This window comes from Microtus oregoni, unplaced genomic scaffold (assembly GCF_018167655.1).
Source record: "Microtus oregoni isolate MIOR12 unplaced genomic scaffold, Mior012 000043F_ref0000047, whole genome shotgun sequence".
NCBI lineage: Eukaryota > Metazoa > Chordata > Mammalia > Rodentia > Cricetidae > Microtus > Microtus oregoni.
The window spans coordinates 16,738,315-16,755,298 of NW_024543210.1; the positions used below are offsets into that span (position 1 = coordinate 16,738,315).

At 39.9% G+C, this 16,984-nt stretch overlaps 1 protein-coding gene across 3 annotated transcripts in view; it reads right to left on the minus strand.

Moving 5' to 3' along the window:
- Positions 1 to 630: 630 nt before the first annotated feature.
- The window catches only part of LOC121434428 (leucine-rich repeat transmembrane protein FLRT2), a 93,292-nt gene continuing 76,938 nt past the window's right edge, over positions 631 to 16,984 (minus strand). For all 3 annotated transcript variants that reach the window (XM_041633364.1, XM_041633363.1, XM_041633365.1), the window contains one exon: positions 631 to 7,972. In XM_041633364.1, coding sequence (XP_041489298.1) covers positions 5,574 to 7,556 — 1,983 coding nt within the window. In that variant the 5' untranslated portion in view covers positions 7,557 to 7,972 and the 3' untranslated portion in view covers positions 631 to 5,573. The remainder of the gene's footprint in view (positions 7,973 to 16,984) is intronic.

Sequence of the window (16,984 nt, forward strand, 5' to 3'; positions counted from 1 at the left end):
TCCTCCTCTAAAATCTCTGATGTCACTCTAGAGGCCAGACAGTGAAGATCTTAATAAATTCTACTAAATGAATGGTTCTTGTTGGCTGAGAGCATAGTTAGAGTAACCTCTATAACTTACAAAAATAAACAAGTAGCAATTAGTATCGTATGTAAAGGCTTCTCAATGTGATATGAATCACCAGCTAACTCCAGCTTTCATAGTTCATCACCCAGTTGAAATCCTACAACTAGTAATGCTAGTTAACTGAAAAGTCTTCACTTTATTTCTGATTCATTAAGCCCATGCCTGATGTGGGAGTGTCATTTATCAATCTGTTGGTTTCAGTGGTTAATTAATAAAGAAACTGCTTGGCCTGATAGGTTAGAACATAGGTCGGTGGAGTAAACAGAACAGAATGCTGGGAAGAAGGGAAGTTAGGCAGACGCCATGCCGCGCCTCTCCAGGGCAAGCAAGCCACCAGGTCAGACATGCTGAACCTTTCCCCGTAAGACTGGTGCTACACAGATTACTAAATATGGGTTAGGCAAGATGTGAGAATTATCCATTAAGAGGCTAGAATTAATGGGCCAAATAATGTTTAAAAGAATACAGTTTTCATGTAATTATTTCGGGGCATAAGCTAGCCAGGCGGCCAGGAGCAGGGTGGCAGGAACGCAGCCTGCAGCTCCACACTACACATGCCAAATTCATCAGTGGTGAAATGGTCAAATGTTAGAGAAGGGGGTTCTGTAAAATCATTTGGGACTAATCTAGAATCAGATCTGAGTTATATGGGTAGATGTACTACCTGGAGTATCCATCGGAAAGTACAGATGAACAGTGAGCAATTCTTTACAAAAAAGAAGGGGGCCAAGAATTCTCAAAGTTAACAATCAAAATCAATAGTGTATATTGTGAAAAAAAGACTTGTGTAATTGTGTACATATTATACGTATCTGTTTGTATTTCTCAAACAGAGAAGGCTGTGCTTTCTGCTGTGGTGTGTACATAAATCTATCTTCTGAGATTATTTCAGTGGGGAAAAAGGGAGGAACCATCACATTATCCTTTTACACAGAGAGATCACTGTCTTTAAAAATAGATGTTGCTTTTACAGTAGCAGGGTACGAACACTTTACAGTCTGCTTCATTTCTGCCTTCTTTGTTGTCTATGAAGAATTTCTCATGTTTCTCATTTACATTACAGCAGAAGTACTGGTTACATTCCGGTGAATTTACTCAGATAAACACAATGGGTTTTCTTTTAAAATAAGCCTTTACTGAATATATCAACAAGGTACTGTATAGTGTAGAGTGAAGTTGGTAGTTAACAAAGTGTGCAACATGGTAGGTCTCAGAGGATGCATGACATGGAATCTTCCAGCCCCTTGAAGTCCCTTGTCAGAGAAACACACTAAACACAAACTGAAATCAAATCAACATATGCTTCAAATAGTAACAGATCATCAAACTTAACATTCAGTAAATATTATCCTATGAGGGCATACAATAGTGATGCCTCATTTTGTTGGAGCTGGCTACAAATCTCACATTCCACAGACACCTTTACAAACAGTCCATGTATTATGTATGCATGGAATTGCATGTTTTATGTTAATTTTAAAATGCTTGTCGCAATGGCCTTGGTTTGTGCTCTTCTGGTGGATGTGCAGCTATAAAATGAAATACTATAACAAAACAACCTGGTTTGCTAAAACAGCTTCATACTGTGTACAAAATGTATTCTCCACAATCAGTGAAAAGCATTGCAGTTGCCAACAATTGCTTCAATCCTGCTGAAGAAACTGGAGAAGGGTGTAGATACAGCTTCCTACCATTATTTATCTTAACTAAAAAAAGAAGAAGCTAAGTTTGACAAGATTAATAATTGAGACTTGTTGTTTTTGTTTTTGTGTGTGTGTGTGTATTGTTTCCCTGTTGTTCACTCTTCCTTTTTGCTTTCCCATTTAGTTGGAGAAGCAAGTTTTGAGTTTATGTGTTATTCTCAAGTTCTAAAGCAACATCTAATATCCCCTTTTGATAGGTCAGAGATAAACCCTAGAAAAAGACATTGATGAAAATTAATCACCTCACTGTCAAAAGCTGCAGGGATGCTGCAGCTGAAATTTGCTGATCCAGTGTAGCACCTGCCTCTGAAGAAAACAATGGTGCCTTGTATTTGAAATGGATGCTCTCCTCACATGAAGAGTTATGCTTTCTCCAGGGAAGAAGGAAGTTCTGGCTGTGCGGCATGACTAAGACCATTATGACCTCCACTATTTAAAAAAACAGAGGTGTAATATTAGTTACACCGTTAATACACTTTTTTTCCAAAAAGATCACATTATAGTTTCTTTTTTTCTATTTTACCCTTGGGTGAAAATGTCTAATATTGTATCAACAAACATCTGGAAAATTAGAAATAGCATTATTTCTCTCAAGGGAGGATTATTCCGCTTATATTATAAATAAATAGGTAACACCCTTCTCATGTCTGTGATTGTCACAAGTGTTGTACTTCCTAGCCAAGGAAGTGACTGTGTTTAAGTGAAACCCAGGGTTGCTCCAGGGTCATATGCATCTCTGTAAGCAAGGAGGTACTGGTGATTACCTTCTGTTTAATCACTGATAACATCTGTGTGACCTTGATTTACTTTTTTCTTTTGCAATGTCCTCTAGTAGTTACAGTTATTGTACTGACAGGGAGGGTGAAACTATCTGAGAAAACTCAACTTTAACTCTTAATTAATCACCTCAAAAGAAATAATGATGAGGCTAAGAGAGGACCAAACACATAGGAGATACAACTGCAGGACAGTCTCCTGACTAAAGGTGCCAGTCAAAATATCATCCAGTAAGGACTGGTGCTCATCTACTTTTGTAAATGTATCATAAGCTAGTACAGATTACACGATGTGATTTTGACTCTGGTGTAGGAGTCCCTAAAGCACACTTCTACAGATAGTAGTCTGATTTTCATGGCAGATGTCTTTGCTATGCTGCTCATAAATCAAAATGAAGATCTTTTTTTTTTTTTTTTAAACACCTCTACCAGAGCAATTTTGCAAGCAACTTAACCATTGTACATGACTGGGTCTCTTCAGTACCACTTCAACTTTCTATAGTGTTGTGGATGCCATTCAACATTGTGGGAACCATGCCATCTTTCTGCTGGGTCAAAGAAAAGACATTTCCATAGTCCTGAATCCCACTGGAAGTTAAACATACAGTACGAACCGACAATACTGATTATCTTGTTTATAACAAAATAGAAATCTTCAAAAACCAAAGTACCATTATAATTTTCAGCACACAGTTTTACCTACAGTGAGATGCAAGAGGACAGTGAAAGGAAAACACTTAGCTAATACACGGAGCCCCATATCACTGTCCTGATTTTTGATGATGTAACGCTCCACTGATCACCATTCCAGATGGTCTTATTTCTTCACTGTGTGAACCTACTTTTAAGGAACCAACAGCCCAAACCCGCTAGCTAATAGACGAAAGAGGAAACCCGAGTCACTTTAGAATTAATTAAATTAATTCATAACTATGTTCAGCTCTACTGACTGCACATCTCAATGCTTGTGTCTATAACATTATCGCTGCAGTTATATTTTCTGCTTATTCTGAGGAATGAGGGAGATTAAAACATATAAGTCAGGGTATATTATTAAAGAAAATAAAGCTCTTGCTATAAAGAAAAGCTTGCATAGCATTTTATACTTAAAATTTTACAAGAAGACACATCACAGTTTTATTTTGCTTAGAGAGAAAGAGAAAGCAAGAAGAGGGTGACATTTACTTCATGAGTCCCTAAAGTGATGGATGGTTGTAAAGGAATACAGAATGAAATGCCTAAAGGTGGTTTCGAAAAAAAAATTTCCCAAGGGTAAATTTCTTTAAGCAATGTATGTGGTCTATAGCCCTTCTACACCTAAGGGATGACAATAATTAGGGTAAATTATTCATGCTTTCTGAAAATGGACTTGCTTCAAAAATATCTAGCATCAATAGTGGGCATCCCTTGCTTTCCTATACCCTCTGCCAGGATGAGAGAAATATTGCATTCTCTGACTTACTCATTTTCATTGGTGGTCTTTTAGCATAAAGTTAATTATCACCCTCAGATGAACAAATTAGAGGGACATCCACAACTGAAAAGGAACAAGTGGGAATTTTGAATGTGGAAAAGGATCAAAGCTAATTCCTAATGGAAACATAGTATTGCTTTTTAACAATACGCATTATTTTGGCCAGTTTGGTGTCTCCACAGAATCATTGGCAATTGATATTAATATGGATTTTAATACATAGAAATACACAGGGATCATTTGTGCGACCAAGATTCGCGTCCACAATTTCTTTGAAATACTAAGCAGAGGTGGTGGATGGGAAACAAAGGGGGGATATACAACTTAATTACAAAAAATATACGCAAGATGATTGGAAGACAAGAATTTGAGAGGGGATATAGGTATTAACTCAAGCTATTTCAACATGATACTAACAAAGTCAGCTGATACAGTGTAAGAGTATCACTGATGTTTTTTCCTAAGTGGTATTAGTACTTTTTAAGTAAACACATCACTGTTAATATAGTCCAAACACTGTTCTTTGTTGGTCTAAACACCATGTTGATATAGCCTCAGTGAATCTACCCAAATAATTTTCATTATCAAAAATAATTCCATTCAATATAATTCTTCCCATTATTTTTATTAGCCTCTTCTAAAAAATTATTCTAGAATATAACTCTATTGGATATACTTCCACCTGACATCTTATTTGAATAGTGACAGTTTTGAGGGGAATTTTCTTGCTAGAACTGATCATATTGGTCCCTGAAGATGACTAGAATCAGACTCAGGTTTCCAATTCTGTTATCACTTAAGGCCAGGGAAGCATGAAGTTCACAGTCAGAAAGCCAACCCTGGAGTTTTAAGGACATTTCAAACCTCTCAGTTTCTTTGATTTGGTCAAGTAGACCTAACTTATCTCATGGGAACTGGATTCCTCATGATGTTCTATTTCTTGTACTGGGTCAAATTGGAATAACTACCTCTATTATTATATTATGGATTTTTCAAACAGCGTTTCTTCCAGGCCAAGAGGTATAGAAAACAGAAATAACTAGGTCATTCTTTCTTTACTCAAACTATCCCTCTTACCCTGATGAGCCCATCTGAATCTATCCTTTCCTATGACTATCAGCTATAGAGAAGGAATTTATTCTGACAGCTTCAACAGCAAAGTGGTTAATATGCATCTTAAGTATGAATCACTCATTCTTCTGCCTTGGCATTGGGTCCTCATTGTACAACCCAGTACAGTACTTCAGCAACATTTTTTTTTAATTTTAAAAAGCAAAGAGTTACAAAACTGTTTGTAATTAACTTGAAATAGAAAAGATAGCACTTTTTTTTAAATCCCATTATATAGTACACCGTATAAATTACAGAGTATTCAAATGCACAAACGCATCTGGGTAACATTTATCAAATGTAATTTGAGTGTCTTTATGTGCACACTCATGTGTGTTCTTGAGAGTTTGGTTGTCCACTTTTCTGACGCTGGACCTCTGGCTGTTACGTATGGCAATGCTCCAGATCCGGCACACTGCTGTTGCAGTATCTCATGTTGTTGGGGATATGGCAGTCTGTGTAATTAATGCCCCCATTTGGGGTATAGATGGGCTGCAGTCTGAAATCTCCTTTAAGGAGCTGATCGTTATTTAAGGAGACAATCTGAAAACTGGTTTCTGTCATCTCCAGGATGGAGTTGTCCTTTTTGGTGCCTGCCTCACAATAGTCATCTTTCCGTCGGCCCCTGTTGTATTTCCACTTCTGGGAGGTGTAGCGTCCCTTTTTGTGCATATGCCAGCAAAACACGCTGAGCAAAACCACGAGCACAAAAATCACTGCACCCCCGATTAAGCCCGCCAGCAGAAAAGGGGAGCCCATGCTGTGGGAAGTTGTCTGCTCGTGGCTAGAAGCAGTGTTACTGCCATTGTTCAAATACGAGGCATGGGTAGTGGCCTCGGAACAGATGGTATCCTCCACCGTGCGGTAGTTGAACGCATCCAATGGCACTAAACAAATCCGATAGGTGGATCTGGGCTCTAAGTTAACCAGATTCAGGTGTTGCTTCTCACCACTGACAATCCGTTCCTGAACAATTCCCCCTACAAGACTGTGGCCCAATTTTACCCATGTCAGTTTGTATGCCATCACAGTAAAGAGAGACAGCCAGCTGACTTGAATCGAAGTATCGTTAACAAAGTGGATGGAAAGCTGGATCCTTTCAGAAACAGGTGGGGTCACTCTTTCTCTGCCATCCCAGTCAGGGATGGTGGGGAGTTTCGAGGGGGTGGGAGCTAGAGGCACAGAGCCTTTGCTGGGGCTTGGAACAGAGGGAGTAGGAGACTGAGTTGTGGGAGAGACTGTAGTTGGAGCTGGGGTGAAGACAGGCAGTCCAGGGGTGGTGGTGGGACAAGATAAAAGATTCATATTCAGCTCCCTGACAGCCATTCCTCGCACTTGCTCAGGACCTTGGCACATGAAACCACGCACGTTAAGAGAAGAAGGGATATATTTGAGCCATTCGGTGACCCATTTAATACTGCAGTCACAAAACCAAGGGTTATTCCGAGCAGTGAGTTGTTTCAGGTTGGAGAGATGATCGAAGACGCCTTGAGTTAACATTCGTAGCTGATTGTTGGATATATCTAGCCGTTCCAGCTTACGGAGGTTTGAGAAGGCTGACAATGGGATGTGGGTTATCTGGTTATCCTGCAGGTAGAGCCTGATCAGGTGCGTACCTGGGAGGTCAGGAGGTGGGTGGGAGAGCGAGTTACGGACTATGGAAAATTCCTTGAGCTTGGTGAGATGGCTGAAGGTGCCCTCAGCAATGCCCTTGTTGGTCAGAAGATTCCCATCCACAATCAGACGCTCCAAGCTTGTGAGGTTCTGAAAGGCCATGTCTGATATCACTGCGATTCGGTTTTCATCCACTCTCAGCTCTTGCAAGTCTACAGGAAGCCCAACAGGCACGCTGCTCAGGTGATTCTTCGATAAGAACAACAGTTTGAGGCTAATGGCCTCTCGGAAAGCTCCGTCCTCCACCCCCACTGTAGATATGGAGTTGTCATCTAGGTGTAGTTCCTCCAGCTTCAGGAGCTGAGCGAGCGCAGCACGCGAGATGGTCTGGATGTTGTTTTCCTGCAGGTGGAGGACTCTGACGTTCTTGGGAAGGTTCATGGGGAATTCATCCAGTTGGTTGCCATACAGGTAGACCGTGTGCACTGATTGCACATTGTGCAGCTCTGCAGGAAATCCAGCATTATTAATTTGGTTATTGTGGAGGTAGAGTACGGTTACGCCCTCCGGGATCCCAAGAGGCACTGAGGTCAAGCTTCGCTCATTACAGTAGACAAAGTTCCTGTCACAGCGGCATACACTAGGGCAGGCCAGGAGTTTTGACACTTGTGAGGAGAGCCCCAGGGAAATGATGAGCCAAAGTTTTAGAAAAAAAGCCCTATGGCTGGGCCACTTGGTAGTCTGCAGGCCCATTGCTGAAGGACAGAAATAAAATACAAAGGGATGGAGGGGGTGGGATACTAAAAACAAAGGCAATGGCAAATAATAGTAAAAAGGGAAAAAAAACAAAACAGGAAGCAAAATCAAAATTACTGAAGCAGATTCTGTCAAAGTCTAGAGTTTCTGTTTGAGGAAATGGCCTGAAGGCAGATGGTAAAACTATCCTCCTGATGTGTTTAGTCTCATCTGCCTATGTCGCCCTCCTGCGGCCGTCCTCCGTGGGCAAAACAACTCAACAGGAAGGATTTTCCACAGAAGAGAAGAGTGATGCCAAGTGGTAAGTACTGTCAACAGAAGTCCAGCCAGTCAGACAAATCTTGCTTCTTCTATAGGAAGTCAGGCCAGTGCAGAGCAGCCTAGGAATTTCTTGGTTAAACAGAGTCTGCAACCTGTTGTAGAAAAGAAGACACGAGAGTCAGTTAAGTATAATAGTGGAATAAGTAGTGCGACAACTCACTCCTGGTACACAGTTCTGACCTGGGCTGTGTGTTGGGACTCAGGCTGGTGGCATCTTAAATGATAATACTTCAGTTCAAATGATGGTTAAATGAAATACATGACTGAAGTATGAAATCTTCAAAAGGAGATGGGACTATTACAGTTTATTATTAAAATTCCTAGGTAACTATTATACCTCAACCAGTACCTTTTCTTAAACATCTGTTTGCATATCCTGATAGGCAAGTGCAGCTGAAACCCTGTTGGATTTCTGGTGTCTGTTAATGAAGATTAGTTGAAAGCTCTGTGATTTTAAGATGGAGATGGGGAAATGCTAAGAGATTTGACATGAAGTCCTACAGATCTAGCAACTGTAAGAATGCAACATGGAAACTATGCCAATTGAAAATGCATCCATCTTGCTTAAGAACTTCTCCCCCAATGTGCTGCACTTCTAAACATAGATGCCATGTAATATCTTTAATATAGTAAGAAAACTGCAAATCTCTATGCTCCCATCACCTGCAAAATAAATTTTTAAATTCCAATACAAAATCTTGTTTGTGCTTATAGGAGAACCCTAGAGAATGCACTATAAAGGACAGGGGCAAAGGGTAATGAGAGAAGAAGGGAATCCTGAGACAAGTATTTACATACTACCTCTTTTTGCTGTGAACACACACACACACACCAAAAGTGGGATAATTATTTACCATTGTGCTAGTTAACAGTACATCATGATTAGAACCAGTATCATTAAAAATACCAGACATCTTTTTCCTCTGATACCATGATTCAACATAATTCAAGTATGAAGTCAAAGATTTCTCTTTTCCACCTCTCTCTCTCCTTTCCTTACTGTAGAATAGCTTAAACTCACTACCAAGGACATTGACCAAACAACAATGCATGGTTATTTACACTTAAGCCCTCCATTGAGGCCTCTTGGTATAACTGAAATAGTCCGTTGTGATCGCCCTAAGTGTTGTCAACTTCAAATTGAGAATACATTTTGTTTCAACAAGATCCCCTTTCAGTGTGAGGGAACTCTCTTGCCTTTACAGGATGACTTTTAGCAAGGTTTGGAAAGACAGAAGCCACAATTAAAGGCAGTCAAGGAAATCCAAGGATAGCACTCCTGCCGTCTTGCTCCGCAATGTGTTCCATCTGCTTTGAGACGGAGAGCGAAAGAAGTTAATTGAAAGGTGCCAGATTTTATTTCCTTACAAAATAAGCTAACATGACAGGGCATGGCTGACTGCAAGCTCCTCAATTCTCACCAATAGGGAGACTGGAACAACTTGTACCCAAAGCAGATAGACTACGCTTGAAATTATTTCCTTAGCTATCTTTAGACTTACAGTTTGAAATTGAAAAAGGAGTACTGCGAATGTTATCTAAGTGTCAAAAACAGTATACATTTATTCTGTAATTTGAAGGATAAAAAAGATCAATAAAGCTTTGGAATAATATATATATATATATATATATATTTATATATATATATATATATCTTGGTGCTGTACTTAGCTTAACTTGCCAATGGTCCTAATGTTTTCTAATACCTTGCTACTCAAGTGTGGTGGCTATCTCTGCAGCATGAGTCTGACGTAAGCTGTTGGTACAAACACGGTAACTAAGGATGCAGGGATGCAGATGGGCATGTGAGCAACAGCCTGAAGAAAAAAATGTAACAACCAGCCTTACTTGTCTTGAATTCTCCATATAATAAGCTTTTAGAAACTAAGTTAATGCATAGCTTTTATCTGAAGTCATGTATTCCTCGATGTCTCTGCCCAGAAAAAAAATGCATATATATCATTTGCTAAAAGCAACAAATACAGAGGTTGAAAGCAATCTTCTAAAATGAATAACTGTCACAAATATTGAATATAACATTTATGGGTAATGGTTGATAAATAATGATATTTATACTGCCGTTTGTTGTCTGGGTCACTTGAGATCAGTTGCATCTAGTGAGTCAATCTCTTATAAAAGTCCGTTAAAGGTATTTTGTAAAGTATCCCATTCCTTCCACACACAATGCTTTCAATGATGTTCAATAAAGACAGAGCAAAGCCCTTTATTTGGAACAGACACACATAGCCACATAGTCAGGCAGCAGACAGACACAAAAGGACAGATAGAGATACAGGGATAGATTCACTAGACAGTTTTCAGGCATGCACAGATTTAGATTCATATAACAGATAGATAGATAGACAGACAGACAAATAGATAGACAGAGAGAGGACAAAGGAAGGGAGCACGAAGTAAAAAAAAATTAAATCTGGTTAAATAACTCCAAAGGGAAGTACTTACATCTCCTTCCTTAATGTAACACCTATGCATTAATAGCAACTCTCAGTTAGTAACTAATGTCCCTAATTCACACAGAAGGGACCATGGGATTTATGGCCTAGTGGGGCTTAGAAGTTTAGTGAGGGGAAAGAATATGTAAGCAGGGAATTAGCAAACTATTTCAAGAGCTCTGAGAGTATAACACCCAGAGATCTGGCACTATGTAATGGTCTTTGAAATCTAACCCGTGACATATCAGAAAAAAAAAAAAAAGAACAAACAAAAAAACGCTAGAGATTGGAGGGAATGGAAACAAAGAAGGCTCAAAGCCCATCTGGAACATTTGTTATGAATACAGTCCGCCTACAATCTGAATCAAGACATACAACCCAGATCAACTTAGAGGACTAAAATTTCTACTGCAGAACACTTTCTGCAACCCTTTATTGTCCTTTTAAAATGCAATAAACACTTTAAAATCACTCTATAGTCCATTTACAATTGTTTAAAAGTTGGTAATAAAAAAAGCTTTATAAGATGAATTCAATATAAGGAGAACAAACTTTTTTTTCATTTTTTTCTGTACTCATATGGATACTATGTGGAATATGGCCCTCGCCCAACCCAGATTACAAAGAACAGCTATATAGAGAACTTTCTGGATAAAAACGGAGAGCTGCACTGAGAGTGGAAAACACAGCACCAAAACCCAGGATGTACAAATGCTGTGTGGAGACAGTGAGAACCCAGTCCATCCAATCTCCTAAAGATGGCAGTGACAAAAGCAGTTATGCTAGGCTACTGGGAGCTAATTTAACCCTTGCCACAGGAACTAAGACTCAAAGCATGTAGATGATGTGAAAGTTTTCTGCACATTCTTACGCCTAAGAAGTGTGCCTTTCTAATTAATCGCAGAAGGCTGAATTCCAGGAGTGCTTAATAAACTCAGACTATAAAAATCACAGAACAGAAAATAACATTTGTCAATAAGCACTGCCAACTGCATCACATAATGATACCAGGATAAACCTAATAAATTCTTCTTGGTTCCAGAGCTAGTGACAGGATCTGAATTGTGGCAGAACAACACTGAGCATGATGGATGCCCATAAGAAAGTAGGCCTGGGGATGCAGCTCAGCTGGGAGGGCTTACACACATGCACAAACACCTGGGTTCCGTACTCATGACCATGTAAACTGGCATGCTGTGTTCACCTATGATTCTAGTAACCAGATAAGAAATGCAGGGTCTTCTGTGGATACACAGTGAATTCAAAGTCAACCTACAATACAAGAAACAATTGTGAGAGGGAGGAAGGAGGGAGGGAGGGAACAGGGGAGGGAGGGAGGGAGGGAGGGAGGGAGGGAGGGAGGGAGGGAGGGAGGAAGGGAGGGAAAGAGGGGGAGAGAGGAAGAGAGAGATCTGAATAAAGAAAAGTTTTCCAGGATTGTGCTCCACTCAGACCAATTTTGGAGTGTAGCAATCTGAGTTTAAAATTGGACCCTTACAGCTAGCCTGAAAATGACTTCCTTGCAATATAGAATCACCAAAGATATTAAAGATCTTGTGCACAGCTCTTATTCCTAAGCACAAGTTATAAGTACTGTGATATAACAATGAACATGCTTTGTTAGATGGCCAAGATGTGGGATTAGAGAAGGAATTTAAAAGACCAGAATAGCCTCTCCCCCATCCTGAAAATCACTCAGAAGCAGAAAGGTACATGAAGGGATGCCCAGGAGCAGAGAAAGATGAAGGGAAAAAAAGAAGATAGTCTAAGCAGTGGGCCGGTTCCTGGCTCCAATAAGTCTAGATCTGAAAACATGAAAAGTAAAAATAAGACCTACTCTAGTGAAGCATAGACTCTAGGGGTTTAAAAAGGCTTTAAACTGTGTATCCAAGAAAGACCTTGAAGTTTTGATCTGGTTACTAGAATCATAGCTGAACACCAGCATGTCAGTTACATGGTGATGAGTATGGAACCCAGGCCTTTGTGCATGTGTGTAAGCACTCACAGCTGAGCTGCATCCCCAGGCCTACTTTCTTAGGGGCATCCCATCACAATCAACAAACAGACAAACGAACAAACAAATCTGAATACATATTCACTACTGCCACCTGTCTGGCTCATTTTACTGGGAGTTCAAGGGGTGATTGCTAAGTGATTCCTGCAGTTTAGGGGCTGCCAGACACTGACCACCTTTCCACATTAAACTCCCTAGACGTTAGTTTGAGCCAGCACTTGTGTGACTGGCTGTGTTGACAGATGCCCCTGAAACAATTCCTGATGACCACCGTCAGAGGTTTGGATTAGTAGCCATGCAAACTCAATTGCAGAAGGAGAGAATGAAGGAATAACAACAACAACAACAAAAAGGGGCATGGTGCATCAAGAATGATCCTCCTAGAGCTTTTACCTAGAAACATTTTAGTCCATTTCTTAAGGTGGCTAGGCATGCATACTGAAGTGATGTTTCCTGGGTAACTGACTGATGGTCTATCGGGTTATTCTCATTAAGAACTGCTTTCATGGCATCTGAACAATATGTCCTTCTCTCTCCCACAACAGCCACATAGCGGTTGGTTTGCCATTCTAAAAGATCAGTGGGTTTGGGGTCAATTCAAATTGGCTTTGTTTTCAGGTCATCCACTCACTAAATAAGTGCAGGGTGATAGCTCCCAGTTCCACTCTGATCAGCTGTGTTTAGAGAACATTGAGAGAATTAGATATCAAAAGGATAACCAGGGACCAGCAGCAATTAAGCAAAGTACATTGGTTCAAGAGCGAAAGAGCATGGGAGTGTGCTGAGCAAGGGATGGGCTCTGAGGACATATAACCTCAAACAGCATCTACTTATTCTCTGGGTTAACTTGAGCAACTGGATTCATCTCAAACCACCTAGATAATCCAGGTAAAGTGGGAGGAAAGAGTACCACCATCTCTTAACATGAGCATACAGAAAACGATGTGCACTCTGCTGATCTTCCCTACCGATAGTTTAAGACGGCAATACTTTCTAAATCCGGGAACATCTGTTTCTCATTTGATAGAGGTACTTTTCTCAAACCCAGACAACTTCACTTGCCTTCTTCTAGTCACTGATTACAGATTTTCCCATTGGTGTTAGGCACATGCCTCTTCCCAGCCACCAGTACTGTAAATGTATGGACACATGCAATGGCTGATCGGTGAATAGGAGACATGGTTGGAACCTGAGTCCAGACATGAGCTGCAGGGCCTTGTTCCTCCATGTCGTCTCCTTGTAGGCAGAAGAGTCTCAGCTTTTGATCTGGACTATTGCCACGGAATACACACTTGCATATGGCAAGCATTTATGAATTCTTTATAAAACAAATGAATGAATCAAAGAAAGACCTTCGGATATTGCTCTGTTTGAAGAGGCAATCCGTAAACCTCTTTCGGGTCTTCCATCTGAGGTTCCATTAAAAAAAAAATCACAAAGATAATATTTCAAAATGGCTTTTATAATTTTAGCTACCCCAACCTATGCAGAACTACTGAGTGACAGAGAGATGGATGAATAATCCTGAACACTAAGAAACTAGGTGACCTGAGAGACAGGTATAGTGCATGCAACTGGAAAATAATTGCAAATTCCAGTAGTACGGTACTTGCTTTACAAAATGACCCTAAATTCTATGGTCTTATTAACCCATACATAGGATCAGAGTGAAATATTATTGAAAAGTAGGTTCTGTAAGAAGCATGTCAGTACCTAATGCTTCAGTTCTATGAGGTGAACCAGGAGCTAGAATCGGGAAACTTTTTATGGTGTACAATAAAACACATCTTTCTGATCACATAATATAAATACCTTCTAAATATTTACAGAAATTCATTGGGACTGTTCAAGTGACCTTTAATCACATAGCATTTTATCATGCTACACAGTCAGTATCAATAAAAAAAATAGGCCAGTATCCTCAAGAGCTAGAAAAAAAGCCAATGGGAAAAAATAAACTGAACCAAAAATATAAACATGGCCTACTTCTTCACCAAAATATTTTACCACACATAACATACATATCAGAAGAGAAAATCTTATGTCCCCTTCACAAGGAGAATGCAGATTTCAGCGGGTTATACAATACTGATTATGCAAATGAAGTGAATTACATACTGTTTTTCCAGGTGAGTTATCTGGTTTTGAGTTTAAAGAAATGAAAAATTCATCACACAAGTTCATTTTGGAATCCTAGGCATGCTTCTGAATGGCAATGGTGTAAGCTTCTGCTCTGAATAAGTAGGTTTTACAATGCACATTCTCATCCCCCAAGAAATTGGTTATACTGAGGTGTCAAGGCTACATTCTGGAGAATCTTTCTGGATTTGTGAAATGAGAAGGGGAAAAATCCTCGACACTTTCTGAATCTCTCAAGGACATGCTACCCCTCGAACATGATGGGATACAGGTTAGGATCAAGCCATTCTCATGCTTAAAATAAAACTGTAGAGAAGCATAATCAGTATCATATCCAGGGTGGTTGTGCAACACACAGAATAAGTTATTAAAAGGAAAATACATTTTGAAAACAGATGGCAGATTATAGAAGCCTCCATGTATGTGGATGAGGATGAACGTGGAACAGACAGATATTGGTGATTGTTTAAGAAATCACATAGCTATGTAGACATACGAGCAGGTCCTTGTCCAGGTTAAACACAGTCAGAACACCGCTCTTGTACTTTATCCCAAATATAAAACGATTGTTCACTCTGCACTCATATATACTGTCAATTGCCTTAAGCTATTTAATTTTAGGGAAGGGGGAAGGAGGAGAGAGGAGAGGAGGGAAGTAAGAGATAAGAAACTCTATATCTCTTCCCACCGAAGTAAAAGAGAAGAGACCATACCCTCCCACAAAATAAAGAAGGTATATCCTTATTTTTCTGTCTAAAACTCAGACTGCATTTTGATTCAGTACATGTCCTCAGGCCTATGTGAACAAAATTACCATCACAGAGGTAAAATCGGTGAAAGGTACCCAAATTACACACACACACACACACACACACACACACACGCGCGCGCGCGCGCGCATGCACACAGGCACACACTTAATTCTAGAAAAGATAGTTAAGATTCATTTTTCAACCTTTGTTTTAACCAGTTAATTCTTGGGCAGAATACCAGCAGTCTACACTGCTAAATATAAGTAAAACAAAATGTCAGAGAGCAGTGGGAAGTGAGAGTAATAAAGTAGATTTGAAACAGAGATGGTTATGAGGACATCATTCAATGCATACACGAGACTGGACTACCCAAGCCTTCTTTAGCTTGGCTGAAACACAGGACCTGGTTCTGAGGGGTATTGGAATAATTCCACAACAGTTTAGTAAGTTAACTTGGGAACATGACTTCACCATTCTGCACCTCTTGTTGCTCATGTAAAGCACAGGAAATATCAATCTTTTCCAATCGCCTAAACATCAGAAATCAAATTTTCAGCCTGCTGGACCTTCTTAGCTTTAAACAGCAAAAGCAACTCAAGCCCCAGCACTAAGCCCCTCATGTGATAGAACTGCTTCTGCTGATACATTCAATTTCACTTCCTTTCTTCCACCTCCGGGAGCTGTTTGATAGAGAGCTTTGGAAAAATGAGTTGAGATGTAGCCACCACAAATGGCATTTTACAGAATGGAACTCGACTGGGAACTTGATGAGAATGACATCCACAAGCAAGTCTTTACTCAAAAATGATGACAGAGCACAAGTCAAGGAGAAAGAGACACATATCAGAAGGACTTATGAGCAGATGACCTAGTACTGTCATTTCCCAATGGACTTTTTTCACTTTCTTAAGCACTGTTCATGTCAACTCCCTGGTATTCACACTGACTCATTGCTATCCAATCAAGTTAGACTACAATGCTCCCTTCAATATTCTTCTGCTCCAGGTCCTCAACATTCAAAAATGTGTTAATATAAAACAATTAATTTGGACTAGAATGCTACTTTCTCTACAAGTGTACATTAACAGCAGGCAGTTTCAATCAAGAATCAAGTGGGGTATTTCAGATATTTGAGAGTGTGTGTTTACATGTGTATCTATAGACATGGGTGTCCTTTGATTATGGCTGTGGGTAGAGTTGTATGTGAATGGCACATACATGTGCAAGTTAGAAGACAACCTTGGGTATCATCTCAGGTGCCTTCCACATTTTTGTTTGAGACAGGATGTCTCACTAAGCTGGAATTTTGCCAAGTAGGCTAGGACGGCTGGCCAGTGAATATGGAACATTATTCTGTCTCTACTTCCCATCTTGCTGTCACTGAGCTTATAGGCATATGACACTATACCCAGTTATTTATATAGATTCTAATGATCCAAACTCCATATTTGTGAAGCCAGTGCTTATACTTGCTGAGTCAAGTTCCTAGGTCTAGGCCTTTGCTTAAAGCTGATGTTTCTTACTTATTCATGTTGATTGTTCAGTTTTCTTTTTCCCTCTGTACCTTCTTGACCATTTTTTTTCAAAAAAAATCAAAGTATAGAAGTAATGTTAAAACTAGTAACAGCTCCAGAAGAAGTTCCAACTTCGCAGATCACCACCCCTAGGGCAAGTGGTGCCCTGATTTTCAGAGCCTGGGATGCATAAAGTCACAATGACATAGCTTGATAAAGTCAATGCCCTACC